We start from the raw sequence: 16,704 nt of genomic DNA on the forward strand, positions 1-16,704 counted from the left end.
TTGGACAACAACAAGGTATTCTAATACACTACCGTTCAAAAGTTTGGGGTCACTTAGAAATGTCCTTGTTTTTATTTTTGAAAGAAAAGTTTTTTAGAAAATTACATTATGTAATTATTCCATTAAAAATCTGCCGTTTCCAGCAGTTTCCAGTAGTCATTTACAACACTAACAAAGTCTACGCTGTATTTCTGATCAATTTTATGTTATTTTAATGGACCAAAAATTAGCTTTTCTTTCAAAAACAAGGACATTTCTAACATTCCAAACTTTTGAACGGTAATGTATTAGAATACCTTTTTTTGTTGTCCAACAGACATCTTAGATCTCCACCAATGAGAAGATGCCTTGTTGTTGTTGTCGAGCAGACATCTAAGATCTCCACCAATGAGAAGATGCCTTGTTGTTGTCCAGCAGACATCTAAGATCTCCACCAATGAGAAGATGCCTTGTTGTTGTTGTCCAACAGACATCTAAGATCTCCACCAATGAGAAGATGCCTTGTTGTTGTTGTCCAACAGACATCTTAGATCTCCACCAATGAGAAGATGCCTTGTTGTTGTTGTCCAACAGACATCTTAGATCTCCACCAATGAGAAGATGCCTTGTTGTTGTTGTCCAACAGACATCTTAGATCTCCACCAATGAGAAGATGCCTTGTTGTTGTTGTCCAACAGACATCTTAGATCTCCACCAATGAGAAGATGCCTTGTTGTTGTTGTCCAACAGACATCTTAGATCTCCACCAATGAGAAGATGCCTTGTTGTTGTTGTCCAACAGACATCTTAGATCTCCACCAATGAGAAGATGCCTTGTTGTTGTTGTCCAACAGACATCTTAGATCTCCACCAATGAGAAGATGCCTTGTTGTTGTTGTCCAACAGACATCTTAGATCTCCACCAATGAGAAGATGCCTTGTTGTTGTTGTCCAACAGACATCTTAGATCTCCACCAATGAGAAGATGCCTTGTTGTTGTTGTCCAACAGACATCTTAGATCTCCACCAATGAGAAGATGCCTTGTTGTTGTTGTCCAACAGACATCTTAGATCTCCACCAATGAGAAGATGCCTTGTTGTTGTTGTCCAACAGACATCTTAGATCTCCACCAATGAGAAGATGCCTTGTTGTTGTTGTCCAACAGACATCTTAGATCTCCACCAATGAGAAGAGGCCTTGTTGTTGTTGTCCAACAGACATCTTAGATCTCCACCAATGAGAAGATGCCTTGTTGTTGTTGTCCAGCAGACATCTAAGATCTCCACCAATGAGAAGATGCCTTGTTGTTGTTGTCCAACAGACATCTTAGATCTCCACCAATGAGAAGATGCCTTGTTGTTGTTGTCCAACAGACATCTTAGATCTCCACCAATGAGAAAATGCCTTGTTGTTGTTGTCCAACAGACATCTTAGATCTCCACCAATGAGAAGATGCCTTGTTGTTGTTGTCCAGCAGACATCTAAGATCTCCACCAATGAGAAGATGCCTTGTTGTTGTTGTCCAGCAAACATCTAAGATCTCCACCAATGAGAAGATGCCTTGTTGTTGTTGTCCAGCAGACATCTAAGATCTCCACCAATGAGAAGATGCCTTGTTGTTGTTGTCCAGCAAACATCTAAGATCTCCACCAATGAGAAGATGCCTTGTTGTTGTTGTCGAGCAGACATCTAAGATCTCCACCAATGAGAAGATGCCTTGTTGTTGTTGTCCAGCAGACATCTAAGATCTCCACCAATGAGAAGATGCCTTGTTGTTGTTGTCCAGCAAACATCTAAGATCTCCACCAATGAGAAGATGCCTTGTTGTTGTTGTCCAGCAAACATCTAAGATCTCCACCAATGAGAAGATGCCTTGTTGTTGTTGTCCATTTAGAAATGTAAGATCTCCACCAATGAGAAGATGCCTTGTTGTTGTTGTCCATTAGAAATATAAGATCTCCACTAATGAGAAGATGCCTTGTTGTTGTTGTCCATTAGAAATCTAAGATCTCCACCAATGAGAAGACGCCTTGTTGTTGTCCATTAGAAATCTAAGATCTCCACCAATGAGAAGAGGCCTTGTTGTTGTTGTCCATTAGAAATATAAGATCTCCACCAATGAGAAGAGGCCTTGTTGTTGTTGTCCATTAGAAATATAAGATCTCCACCAATGAGAAGATGCCTTGTTGTTGTTGTCCATCAGACATCTAAGATCTCCACCAATGAGAAGATGCCTTGTTGTTGTTGTCCATCAGACATCTAAGATTTCCACCAATGAGAAGAGGCCTTGTTGTTGTTGTCCATTTAGAAATCCAAGATCTCCACCTATGAGAAGATGTGGGCGTTTATGAGCAGCAGGAAGAACACAGCTCTGGTGAAGAACAACAGAGAGGGGATCACCAGGGTGCTGACCACAGACTACGCTATGTTGATGGAGTCCACCAGCATAGAGTACATCAGTCAGAGGAACTGTAACCTCACGCAGATAGGAGGACTCATAGACTCCAAGGGCTACGGAGTGGGCACACCAATAGGTAAGAGTCTTCTTCTACTTCTTCTTCTTTTTCTTATTGTTCTTCTCCTTATTGTTCTTCTTGTTTTTCTTCTTATTGTTGTTCTTCTTCTACTTCTTCTACTTCTTCTTCTTCTTCTTCTTGTTCTTCATCTTCTTCTACTTCTTCTTCTTCTTCTTCTTGTTCTTTTTCTTCCTGTTCTTCTTCTTCTTGTTCTTCTTCCATATGTAGAACTGAAGAAGAAAAAAAATTCTGTGTTTGAAGACTGCAACCTTGTGTAGAATAATAGAGGGCCTTATCTCCTCGTCTCAACTTCCTTCTCTCTTCTCCTGTCATACCCCAGGCTCCCCTTACAGAGACAAGGTGACCATCGCCATCCTGCAGCTCCAGGAAGAAGGGAAGCTTCACATGATGAAGGAGAAGTGGTGGAGAGGGAACGGTTGTCCTGAGGAGGACAACAAAGAAGCCAGCGCGTTGGGCGTGGAGAACATCGGCGGCATCTTTATCGTCCTGGCGGCCGGACTCGTCCTGTCCGTGTTCGTAGCCATCGGAGAGTTCATCTACAAGGCCAGGAAGAACTCTGACATAGAGGAGGTGAGTGAAGAGGAACTATTTCTCTGCTGACTGAGTTATGGATCTGGAGGAGAGAGGAGCGCCTCCAACTGGACTGGATGTGTTACTGCAGCATGCAGAGGAGGTGGAGGGGAGGAGAAGTGCTTTGGGTTCTATAGATATCAAATACATGAACAACTGTTATTGTTGCAGATATGTTTTCTCAACAGGTAACATTATTGAATATAAGGAGGAGCGTTGCTTTAACGTCAACCCTGATAGACACGGGTATTACAGCATCAACACAAACATAGTTATTAAGTAATCAAGACTTTGTTTTCAGTTACGAATTTGGCTAACTTCATCTTATATGGAACCCTATTCCCTATATAGTGTACTACTTTAGACCAGAGCCCTATGGCACCCTATTCCCTATATAGTGCACTACTTTAGACCAGAGCCCTATGGCACCCTATTCTAAAGTAGTGCACGATATAGGGAATAGGGTCCCATAGGGACTGTGCATGTCTAATTTTCTAATTTCCCCTTTTTGTTATTTCTGTTTGTTTTCCATCTCTATTTCTGTCATGCCTGTCCCCCATCCGCCCCACCTAACCCTAACCCACCTAAAACCCATCATGCCTGCCCTAACCCACCTAAAACCCATCATGCCTGCCCTAACCCACCTAAAACCCATCATGCTTGCCCTAACACACCTATAACCCATCATGCTTGCCCTAACCCTAACCCACCTAAAACCCATCATGCCTGCCCTAACACACCTATAACCCATCATGCTTGCCCTAACCCTAACCCACCTATAACCCATCATGCTTGCCCTAACCCTAACCCACCTAAAACCCATCATGCCTGCCCTAACCCTAACCCACCTATAACCCATCATGCTTGCCCTAACCCTAACCCACCTAAAACCCATCATGCCTGCCCTAACCCACCTATAACCCATCATGCTTGCCCTAACCCACCTAAAACCCATCATGCTTGCCCTAACCCACCTATAACCCATCATGCTTGCCCTAACCCACCTATAACCCATCATGCCTGCCCTAACCCACCTATAACCCATCATGCTTGCCCTAACCCACCTAAAACCCATCATGCTTGCCCTAACCCACCTATAACCCATCATGCTTGCCCTAACCCTAACCCACCTATAACCCATCATGCTTGCCCTAACCCACCTATAACCCATCATGCTTGCCCTAACCCACCTATAACCCATCATGCCTGCCCTAACCCACCTATAACCCATCATGCTTGCCCTAACCCTAACCCACCTATAACCCATCATGCTTGCCCTAACCCACCTAAAACCCATCATGCCTGCCCTAACCCACCTATAACCCATCATGCTTGCCCTAACCCACCTATAACCCATCATGCTTGCCCTAACCCTAACCCACCTAAAACCCATCATGCTTGCCCTAACCCACCTATAACCCATCATGCTTGCCCTAACCCTAACCCACCTATAACCCATCATGCCTGCCCTAACCCACCTATAACCCGTCATGCCTGCCCTAACCCACCTAAAACCCATCATGCCTGCCCTAACCCACCTATAACCCGTCATGCCTGCCCTAACCCACCTATAACCCATCATGCCTGCCCTAACCCTAACCCACCTATAACCCATCATGCCTGCCCTAACCCTAACCCACCTATAACCCATCATGCTTGCCCTAACCCTAACCCACCTATAACCCATCAGGCCTTTTGTTTCTTCTACGGGGTTCAGTCCCGCCAGTTCCAGCGCCGTGACAGCGCCTCCTCCTCCTCTGCCACCTCTCTGTCCACTGACCTGGAGAGTGGTCGGCTGCTGGGGGACGATGATGACATAGAGTAGCCTCCCCAACCCCCCCAGCCCTGCCCAGGCTAGCCTCCGCCACACACACGCTAGAAGTTTAGGTTTGTAACACACGTCCGTCCCACTGTCTGTCTGTTCGTGACCTACGACCTGTAGTGAAGTCCTGGTTTCTTAGTTCCGCTGTTTGAGTATTTCATCCGTTTACGCCCCCCCCACCCCCCCAGCTATTTCCTATAACCTTCAACCTCTTGTAACCCCTGACCTCAACCTCAGGTAGTCTCTGTCCTCTGACCTCATACTGCCTCTCCCAGAGTCCTGTAGTCGGGTTTCTCTCAGTCCCCTTAGTAAGTTCCTTAGCAACAAACCATATTATTATTGTGTATTGCCATGCAGATTCTTTGTTTCTTATCAATTCGAGGGAGGAGGGGTGTTTTCATTAAATCTTTAGACCTATAAATTAGTCATTAGTAAATTCTCCTAAGAAATAAAATGCTAATTAATTACTTAAAAATCATACAATGTGATTTTCTGGATTTTTGTTTTAAATTCCGTCTCTCACAGTTGAAGTGTACCTATTATTTAAAAAATGACAGACCTCTACATGCTTTGTAAGTAGGAAAACCTGCAAAATCGGCAGTGTATCAAATACTTGTTCTCCCCACTATATTGTATCAACTCATACTTACATCAATTTAGGGCTTTAGACATTGTTTCAACTCAATGTATCTGTGGCTAGTAACATTTGACTGATCTCTAAAACGGTTAGCAATAACATGATAAGAAATAACCTGGTTATCAATAGCATAGTTAGCAGTTAGCAATAAACTGGTTATCAATAGCATAGTTAGCGGTTAGCAATAACCTGGTTATCAATAGCATAGGTAGCAGTTAGCAATAACCTGGTTATCAATAGCATAGTTAGCAGTTAGCAATAACCTGGTTATCAATAGCATAGTTAGCAGTTAGCAATAAACTGGTTATCACTAGCATAGTTAGCGGTTAGCAATAAACTGGTTATCAATAGCCTGGTTAGCGGTTAGCAATAACATGGTTATCAATAGCATAGTTAGCAATAACCTGGTTATCAATAGCATAGTTAGCAGTTAGCAATAACCTGGTTATCAATAGCGTAGTCAGCGGTTAGCAATAACATGGTTGCCAATAGCACAGTTAGCAGTTAGCAATGACATGGTAAGCAATACACTGGTTATCAATAGCATAGTTAGCAGTTAGCAATAACCTGGTTATCAATAGCATAGTTAGCGGTTAGCAATAACATGGTTGTCAATAGCATAGTTAGCAGTTAGCAATGACATGGTAAGCTAGCAACAACATGATTACCAACTCTGGTACTGGTCCGATAGTTTTCTGGCCTCCATCAGCTTTGTTGGGTCAGAACCATGGGTGAACAAAAGGGTTAACGTCACCTAGTGTCAACTGGGCTTTAAAATATATATTTGCAATAAGTAAGAAAACGAAACTGATGGCGTCGTACGGTGGGTGTCAACCCCAGTTTAGAAAACAACACTATCCAAATCAACAACAACAAAAACCTCCTACGTGCCATTTCACTGCCCACAGGACAGAGCTACTTAGCCAGCGTGGAAAGATCCATCCATGTCTTGTGTTCAACTCATGTTAGCTACACCAGGGTTAACCAAACAAAGTTTGATGAGTCGATTATTTGAATCAGCTTGCAATGCCAGAGTTGTGGGTCCGATTCCCACAGGGGACCAGTACAAAAAAATATACACTCACTACTGTAAGTGACTCTGGATCAGAGAGTCTGCTAAATGACTCACTACTGTAAGTGACTCTGGATCAGAGAGTCTGTTAAATGACTCACTACTGTAAGTGACTCTGGATCAGAGAGTCTGTTAAATGACTCACTACTGTAAGTGACTCTGGACAAGAGAGTTTGTTAAATGACTCACTACTGTAAGTAACTCTGGATAAGAGAGACTGAAATGACTCACTACTGTAAGTGACTCTGGATCAGAGAGTCTGTTAAATGACTCACTACTGTAAGTGACTCTGGATCAGAGAGTCTGTTAAATGACTCACTACTGTAAGTAACTCTGGATCAGAGAGTCTGTTAAATGACTCACTACTGTAAGTGGCTTTGGATAAGAGAGTGTTAAATGACTCATTACTGTAAGTGACTCTGGATCAGAGAGTCTGTTAAATGACTCACTACTGTAAGTGACTCTGGATCAGAGAGTCTGTTAAATGACTCACTACTGTAAGTGACTCTGGATAAGAGAGTCTGTTAAATGACTCACTACTGTAAGTGACTCTGGATAAGAGAGTCTGTTAAATGAATAGGGAACTGTTTTCAGACACTAAGGGGTCTTCACTCCCCATTGGACAGAGCCACTCAGCCATAGTGGAGAGATCCAATCCCATCTCTTGCAGTATGTTAGACTCACATAGAGTCACATATGGTCCCAGGTCTCTCTTGAAAAATAGATTTTTATCTCAACGAGACAACCTTGTTAAGCTGAGCTGTGTGTAGAGGTTAGGCTAACTACACACACACGCACACTGAGAACAGGCTAACTACACACACACACTGAGAACAGGCTAACTACACACACACTGAGAACAGGCTAACTACACACACACACTGAGAACAGGCTAACTACACACACACTGAGAACAGGCTAACTACACACACACTGAGAACAGGCTAACTACACACACACTGAGAACAGGCTAAGTACACACACACACACTGAGAACAGGCTAACTACACACACACTGAGAACAGGCTAACTACACACACACTGAGAACAGGCTAACTACACCCACACTGAGAACAGGCTAACTACACACACACGCACACTGAGAACAGGCTAACTACACACACACTGAGAGCAGGCTAACTACACACACACTGAGAACAGGCTAACTACACACACACTGAGAACAGGCTAACTACACACACACTGAGAACAGGCTAACTACACACACACACTGAGAACAGGCTAACTACACACACACTGAGAACAGGCTAACTACACACACACACACTGAGAACAGGCTAACTACACACACACTGAGAACAGGCTAACTACACACACACTGAGAACAGGCTAACTACACACACGCACACTGAGAACAGGCTAACTACACACACACACTGAGAACAGGCTAACTACACACACACACACACACTGAGAACAGGCTAAGTACACCAGGGTGTAGGATTATTACACTGTGTGACATAAAGTTGAAATATAATCACATAAGGTAAGTTTCTAAATGTTTTTTTTTGTGTGTGACGCTAAATCAAATGTAATTGCGTAAAAGTTGTGAAAAAAAAAGATTTAAAGTTCAAGTTTAAAATGACGAGGCTACCTCCTTATTCTTCCTCTAGGCAAGATCAAATTAATTTTAAAAAAACATACAGACGACAATATTACGGCCACACAAATTATAATATGTAATATAGTACAGGCCCATAAATAACCTGTTCAGTCTAAACACTGTTTGCTATCATTTGATTGGTTGGATGGAGTTTAACCCCGCCCATAGATCTCCTGCTGGGTCTTCTTCCTCTTCCTCTTCCTTCTCTTCTTCCTCCTCTTCCCCAGCCCCGTTAGCATTATGGTAAGTAAATATGGGCGGCTCATGCCAAGCAACAGAGGGAATGGAGAGCGAGACGACCCTGTTTATACCGACAAGAGGTTTAAAGGGAACGTTACCGCAGGGAGATATCATTACTGAGAAGTTCTGTCCACCATATCAGAGAAAAAGTTAAATCAAAAACAATCAAAATGAATGTGATTGTATATGCTGCGTCTCAATTGGCATCCTATTGCCTTCATAGGGAACTCCTGTTGACTAGGGGCCCATAGGGTATACTATAGAAAGTGGACTATAGTATATACGGAGGAGAGTGCTAATTGGGATACATCCATAGTCATGTAATATTTGAGTCAATTAATTCCCAAAGCCTCCAGCGTTTCTTTGTTAACAGTTTTTTTAGTAATTAACAAATACTTTATAATTAATTCGGCAGGTATTGTCCTATTGCCAGAAAAAAAGTAATTGGATTTTGTAAGGAAAATACTAGTTATATGATAGATTTTTTTTTTTTTACTCACAATTACTGCCAATATCAATATTATAATTTGATTCGAACCCTAACCTACGACCCTGGAGTCATGCTCTGATTAGTAACACTGATACAGCTCTCTGGAGCTATTGTTAGCCCAGATCCATGGGTTCATTGTTAGCCTCATTGCTAACGCTAGGATTTAGGGGTAGCCCAATTCCTGAGCTTTATGAGTGACTCCAGGGCCATGGTTAGCCTTGTACAATTAGCCTAGCTACTCACTGTAACTACATGAGGATGTTGCCTATCTTAGCACTTGTGTTTCATTCAGATGTGTCTCTTTTATCACCCCAATATGTCTCAGCGCTACCGTTAGCATAGCGTCTGTTAGCGACTCTATGCTGAAGCTGGTATGCTGAGTAGCCTAATTAGCATTAGCGGTGGCTAAATGTACTTCTCTTGGTGGGCAGTGTGTCTCTTTAAGCACTATCATGACTAAGCGCTACCATTAGCCTAGCGTCTGTTATACCATTAGCCTAGCGTCTGTTAGAGACTATGCTAAAGCCGGTATACCGAGCTAATTACCATTAGCGGTGGCTAAATGTAATTCTCTTGGTGGGCAGTGTGTCTCTTTTAGCTCCGTCATGGAGGAGCTGGGTATCTCCCTGCGCTGTCACAAAACCATCAGGCGAAGGTCACGACCCCGGGGACGATCTGGATTGGCCAGCGTCCTCTGTCACCCCAAACGCATCCTGAGGAAAGAGACTATGGCGTAGGGACATCCTCGCCTATGCTTTAATGAACTGAGGAAAACTCTTGTTGTAACAGACTCTTATTGGACCCCCCCCCCCTCTCCCAAGATCTGTTTGTTTGTATATATTGGACTGGATGTTGTTTGTTTCTCTCTCTCTCTTTTGTTTTTTTGTGTATATGCATAAGAGCAAATGAATATTGAGGATGTATTGTTCATCAACCAGGAAATGAACATTGAGGATGTATTGTTCGTCAACCAGGAAGTAGGAATCTGACAGTTTGGAGTGGCGATACAGTGCTTGGGTGTTTTATACATTTTACAGTGCTTGACTGGTTTATACATTTTGTGAAAAAGTGTAAACAGCTCTTTTGCCTCAAAATACCAGATCATTGAACTACTAGAGAAGAAACAAAGTCCTGAAAGAATGTTTCACTCTGGCTAAGGAGACTTCCAGACTGCATGGTGTCTTTGATGCAACAATTGTAAATGACATGATGGGATAATCCAGGATGCTCTGTGAGATTGGACTCCTCTGCTACTGAGGATACTACCTTGGACCACTGTCCTTTATTAACAAATCATTTTACGGCTCTGAGCCCGACTTCACCGGGCCACTCCAAACAAGGTACTTTGCCACTCCCCCCCACCCCGTCCTTTCAACTTTACCTCAGCACAAAGTGCAATTTCCTCTCAGTCTGGTCATGGGCTACTAAATTTCCCCTGGGGGCTAAACAAGACAGACATACAGGTTCTCATTTCCGGGCCTTTGCCAACAATAGATCACGGGATCGCTTTAGTCATGTCCTCTTGACTACACTGTTGGCTTAAATCCTACTGTTCATCCATGAATTTGAAGTTCATTGACAACTTCTGGGAGAGGTCTCAGTTTTACCCGTGCGAGCAAGTGTTCTCAGCCATCATCGAGGAGGCTCTTGTAAAACATTGACTCATAGACAGCCCAACCCTGGCCCAGGTTGTTCTTCCCATTTCCACTATATCACAGCTTTATCATCGTACTACTACAGATAACCATATTCCCAAGGGGTGTTGTGTGTATTAATGTTGTGACCATAAAGTTAATGTAATCTGTAATCTGTTAGTTCTGTTAGTTATGTTACTGTTAGCCCAATTGGGAAGCCCACTGTGGTAAACTCGCCCAGTGCTATTATTTCAAATACCATAAATATGGACACCACCGCTGTTTCCAAAGGGCATAGAGTGCTTGGACTGTTAAATATCAAGGTAGAAACGTTTGGGGTCAAAGATGGGACACGAGTCCGGATGTTTTGGTTCTCACATAGACTTGGCTAAATGGCTCGATCTCGGATAAGGACATGGGATACTGCAGATTACAGCATATTCACCTTGACTTTGTTCACATTTTGTTCTGTTACAGCCTGAATTTAAAATGGATTAAATGTGAGATTTGTGGGGGGTCACTGGACTAATGTCAAAGGAGAATAATGTTTTTCAAAAATGTTTATTTATTAATTTTAAAAAATGAAAAGCTGAAATGTCTTGAGTCAATAAGTATTCAACCCCTTTGTTATGGCATGCCTAAATAAGTTCAGGAGTAAAACATTCTACACAATACTAAAATAATTGACTGAGTGAAAATAAGGAAGCCTGTACAGAAAAAAAATATTCCAAAACATGCCTCCTCTGTTTGTAACAAGGCACTAAAGTAATACTGCAAAACATTTGGCAAAGCAATTCACATTTTGTCCTGAATACAAAGTGTTATGTTTGGGGCAAATCCAATACAGCACAGTGATGAGTACCACTCTCAATATGTTCAAGCATAGTAGTGGCTGCATCATGTTATGGGTATTCTTGTAATCACTAAGGACTGGGGAGTTTTTCAGGGTAAAAAAAATAAATGGAAGGGAGCTAAGCACAGACAAAATCCTAGAGGTAAACCTGGTTCTGTCTGCTTTCCACCAGACACTGGGAGATGAATGCACCTTTCAGCAGGACAATAACATAAAACACAAGACCAAATCTACACTGGAGTTGCATACCAAGAAGACAGTGAATGTTCCTGAGTAGCGAAGTTACAGTTTTGACTTAAATCTACATGACAATCTATGGCAAGACCTGAAAATGGTTGCCTAGCAATGATCAACAACCAATTTGACAGAGCTTGAAGAATTTTCTGAAGAATAAATGGGCAAATGTTGCCCAATCCAGGTGTGGAAAGTTCTCAGAGACTCAGCCAGAAAGACTCACAGCTGTAATCACTTCCAAATGTGCTTCTACATTGTTTTGAATCAAGAGTGTGAATAGTTCTATTAATTGGATATTTCTGTATTTCATTTTCCATACATTTCACAAAACGGGTTTTCACTTTGTCATTATGGTGTATTGTGTGTAGAAACTTGTTTTATATTTTATCCATTTTGAATTCAGGTAACACAACAAAATGTGGAATAAATCAAGGGGTAGGAATACTTTCTGAAGGCTCTGTATGTGGGTATTACTGACTGACGTTGTCACCCGAGTGGCTAATATTTAACATGATACAAATTGTAAAACAAAATGGAGAAAAAGCCCCGGGCATATAATCCAAACCCTGTAAAGCGCATACACCAATTTGCATACATCGATTTGCATACACCAATTTGCATACATCAATTTGCATGCATCAATTTGCATACATCAATTTGCATACATCAATTTGGCAGGGTTTAGCCCTACAGAAACCTTTTACTTGGGTCTCCAAATTTCATCCATGCAAATTGAAGACCCACAAATTAAGAATTCTGAATAACGAATAACGACCCAAGTTATTTATATATCTTACTGTGCGATACATTTCATGTCGATATGACTTTCAGTTTGCTTCCATTCGTCTCCAGGGATCAACAATTACTATGTGTATTTACATTCTCCATTCAATTGGGTCATTTCTATCACACACAAAAAAAATGAAAGTAGATCCTTTTTCCACCTGTAACTTCAGGTTACAGGTTCACACGTTAAGGTGGTGTCATTATCTGGGTGTATTATATTATATCAGAATATGGTGTATTTGTAGACACACATTCATTTATTTGAGGTCCACCTTAAATAAATAGTGGGGTGAATACCGTTGCTATTTGATTTGATTCTCATGCTTAAATTCAAAGTAAAAAATAATGTGAGCTTTAGCACGAGTTGGAATCTGGGCCTTTAATGCATCGAAGCATGAACAATTCCTCTCCTTCCCTGGCCGAGGCAAGTTGTCAGACTTGTCTCAGATAATTACTGAGATAAATTAGATAAGTCATGTTTTTAAATCGGCATTTTTATCTCTGCAGGCTTTTTATTTGAAATAAATGGCGGTTTAATTGAACCCTGATCAAATCAATCGACTGTCTGCTCCTCTTCTAGCCTCTAGTTGGCTTGTTAGAACATCAGTGACGGCCTCCCGGGTGGCGCAGTGGTTAAGAGCGCTGTACTGCAGCGCCAGCTGTGCCATCAGAGTCCCTGGGACCTCCCGTTCGTGGCCAGGGCGCGAGCCCAGGCTCTGTCGTAACCGGCCGCGAACGGGAGGTCCGTGGGGTGACGCACAATTGGCCTAGCGTTGTCCGGGTTAGGGAGGGATTGGTCGGTAGGGATCTCCTTGTCTCATCGCGCTCCAGCGACTCCTGTGGCGGGCCGGGCGTAGTGCGCGCTAGCCAAGGTTGCCATGAGACAAGATAGTAGCTACTACAACAATTGGATACCACGAAATTGGGGAGAAAAAGGGGTAAATAAAAAAAAATCAAAATTTTTAAAAAGAACATCAGTGACTCTTTGTTTTCGTTTCAATAACATTCTACTTGTAAAACAATCCACTGGTGCTGATTAGCTAGAACCTGTCTTGTCGCAGCTTTCGACTCCTCTGACTGCAGCATCTATATATACACACACACACATATATATATATATATAAAACCTTAGAATTATTTCTGGGTCTGGAAGGAGGCCCATATACACCCCCTAGTACCCTCCCCAGGGTCTGGAAAGAGCCCATAGACTCCCCCTGGTACCCTCCCCAGGGTCTGGAAGGAGGCCCATAGACTCCCCCTGGTACCCTCCCCAGGGTCTGGAAGGAGGCCTATAGACTCCCCCTGGTACCCTCCCCAGGGTCTGGAAGGAGGCCCATAGACTCCCCCTGGTACCCTCCCCAGGGTCTGGAAGGAGGCCTATAGACTCCCCCTGGTACCCTCCCCAGGGTCTGGAAGGAGGCCCATAGACTCCCCCTTCACAAAGGTGGTGACCCGTGCGACCTAAATAAGTATTGCCCCATTTACAAACTATTTTGCCTAGTTAAAATCTTAGATTCCATGGTAAATACTCAACTAAGATCCTTTTTTAACCAATACATTTATTCTAAATGTACACCAGTAAGGTTTCAGACCAGTTCATAGTACCATCTCTGCTACTTCGTTGGTTTTGAACGATGTTGTTAAATTGTATGGATAAGAGGAATAAACACTGTGTGGCCCTTTTTATTGACTTGTCTAAAGCCTTCAACACTGTGGATGACACATTACTCATTCAGAGGCTTTCATCAATTGGTCTGAACCAGGTTGCTGTACTGTCGTTGGTTGGAATGTTATTTAAAGGACTGAACAGTGTGAATTTACTGGTGTTATTGAATCAGGTTTTCTGTACATCAAAAAAAAAAGGGTGTCCCACAGGGATTCATTCTTGGTCCAGTTCTTTTCACTATTTACATTAATAATAATGGGTTTATCTGTAAAAATAAATAATCACTTTCACCTGTATTCAGATGACACTGTGGTGTATGCTGTTGCCCCAACAGCTGAACAGACTCTGTCAGAGAATCAACCTGTCTTTATTGTCCTGCAGAAAGCCTTTGTTGAATTGAAATCGGTACTTTTTAATGCAGGTAAAAACTACATTTGTTATTTTCCAAATCACATAAGGATGTATCTGATGATTTATTCATACATACTTTGGATGGTGCCCTCTTTGACCGTGTCCCCGCTTGTAAATACCTGGGCGTCTGGATTGACAAAAAAAATCGATCTTTCAAAAAAGCATATTGATGAGTTAGTTAAGAAATTAAGAACTAAAATAGTCTATCGGAACAAGACATGTCTTTTCATTAAAAAGCAGAAAACAAAATCATTCAGTCAGCATTCATTCTGGTTATTGACTATGGTGATGTCGTCTATATGACTCTATGGTGATGTCGTCTATATGACTATGGTGATGTCGTCTATATGACTCTATGGTGATGTCGTCTATATGACTATATGGTGATGTCGTCTATATGACTATATGGTGATGTCGTCTATATGACTATGGCGATGTCGTCTATATGACTATATGGTGATGTCGTCTATATGACTATATGGTGATGTCGTCTATATGACTATGGTGATGTCGTCTATATGACTCTATGGTGATGTTGTCTATATGACTATATGGTGATGTCGTCTATATGACTATGGTGATGTCGTCTATATGACTATGGTGATGTCGTCTACATGACTATATGGTGATGTCGTCTACATGAATGCTGTATGAATGCTGTATGAATGCTGCTGCCACTGTATTGAAGCCATTTGGACAACGTTATATTGCAATGCATTGCGCTTTAATACGAGTGTTATGTTCAGTTCACGTCGATGCGTTTTGTATCAGAAAGTAGACTGGCCCTCCCTCGAAGTCTCGGAGATTGATGCATTGCACTCTTTTTGGCTACAAAGTGCCTCTTGCATAAACCTCCTCATTGTTATCCTTCAGACATATAAGTTACCAGACCTGGACTCAGGGATGGCTAACCCTGGAGATCCATTCAATCACGACCCGGTTAGGTAAATCTGATTTTAGTTTATTTTCCACCTTGTGGGGGTGGCAGGGTAGCCTAGTGGTTAGAGTGGAGGGGTGGCAGGTAGCCTAGTGGTTAGAGTGTAGAGGCGGCAGGTAGTCTAGTGGTTAGAGTGTAGGGGCGGCAGGTAGCCTAGTGGTTAGAGTGTAGAGGCGGCAGGGTAGTCTAGTGGTTAGAGTGTAGAGGCGGCAGGGTAGTCTAGTGGTTAGAGTGTAGAGGCGGCAGGTAGCCTAGTGGTTAGAGCGTAGGAACGGCAGGTAGCCTAGTGGTTAGAGTGTAGAGGCGGCAGGTAGCCTAGTGGTTAGAGTGTAGAGGCGGCAGGTAGCCTAGTGGTTAGAGTGTAGAGGCGGCAGGGTAGCCTAGTGGTTAGAGTGTAGAGGCGGCAGGGTAGTCTAGTGGTTAGAGTGTAGAGGCGGCAGGGTAGCCTAGTGGTTAGAGTGTAGGGGCGGCAGGTAGCCTAGTGGTTAGAGTGTAGAGGCGGCAGGGTAGCCTAGTGGTTAGAGTGTAAGGGCGGCGTAGCCTAGTGGCTAGAGTGTCGAGGCGGCAGGTAGCCTAGTGGTTAGAGTGTAGGGGCGGCAGGGTAGCCTAGTGGTTAGAGTGTAGAGGCGGCAGGTAGCCTAGTGGTTAGAGTGTAGAGGCGGCAGGTAGCCTAGTGGTTAGAGTGTAGAGGCGGCAGGTAGCCTAGTGGTTAGAGTGTAGAGGCGGCAGGGTAGCCTAGTGGTTAGAGTGTAGAGGCGGCAGGTAGCCTAGTGGTTAGAGTGTAGAGGCGGCAGGGTAGCCTAGTGGTTAGAGTGTAGAGGCGGCAGGTAGCCTAGTGGTTAGAGTGTAGAGGCGGCAGGTAGCCTAGTGGTTAGAGTGTAGAGGCAGCAGGGTAGCCTAGTGGTTAGAGTGTAGAGGCGGCAGGTAGCCTAGTGGTTAGAGTGTAGAGGAGGCAGGTAGCCTAGTGGTTAGAGTGTAGGGGCGGCGTAGCCTAGTGGTTAGAGTGTAGAGGCGGCAGGGTAGCCTAGTGGTTAGAGTGTAGAGGCGGCAGGGTAGCCTAGTGGTTAGAGTGTAGAGGCGGCAGGTAGACTAGTGGTTAGAGTGTAGAGGCGGCAGGGTAGCCTAGTGGTTAGCGTGTAGGGGTGGCAGGTAGCCTAGTGGTTAGAGTGTAGAGGCGGCAGGGTAGCCTAGTGGTTAAAGTGTCGAGGCGG

General features: G+C 43.3%; 1 protein-coding gene across 4 annotated transcripts in view; it reads left to right on the forward strand.

The window, feature by feature from the left end:
- Positions 1–11,590, forward strand: part of grik1a (glutamate receptor, ionotropic, kainate 1a) — a 92,964-nt gene extending 81,374 nt beyond the window's left edge. For 2 of the 4 annotated variants that reach the window (XM_036967580.1, XM_036967582.1), the window contains 3 exons: positions 2,289–2,514; positions 2,837–3,087; positions 9,557–11,590. In XM_036967580.1, the coding sequence (XP_036823475.1) occupies positions 2,289–2,514; positions 2,837–3,087; positions 9,557–9,709 (630 nt within the window). In that variant the 3' untranslated portion in view covers positions 9,710–11,590. Of the gene's footprint in view, positions 1–2,288; positions 2,515–2,836; positions 3,088–4,777; positions 6,293–9,556 lie in introns of those variants that run through there. The other 2 variants (XR_005040398.1, XM_036967581.1) reach the window with 2 other exon arrangements.
- The last annotated feature ends 5,114 nt before the right edge of the window (positions 11,591–16,704 follow it).

Source organism: Oncorhynchus mykiss, chromosome Y (genome assembly GCF_013265735.2).
Source record: "Oncorhynchus mykiss isolate Arlee chromosome Y, USDA_OmykA_1.1, whole genome shotgun sequence".
NCBI classification, from domain to species: Eukaryota; Metazoa; Chordata; class Actinopteri; order Salmoniformes; family Salmonidae; genus Oncorhynchus; species Oncorhynchus mykiss.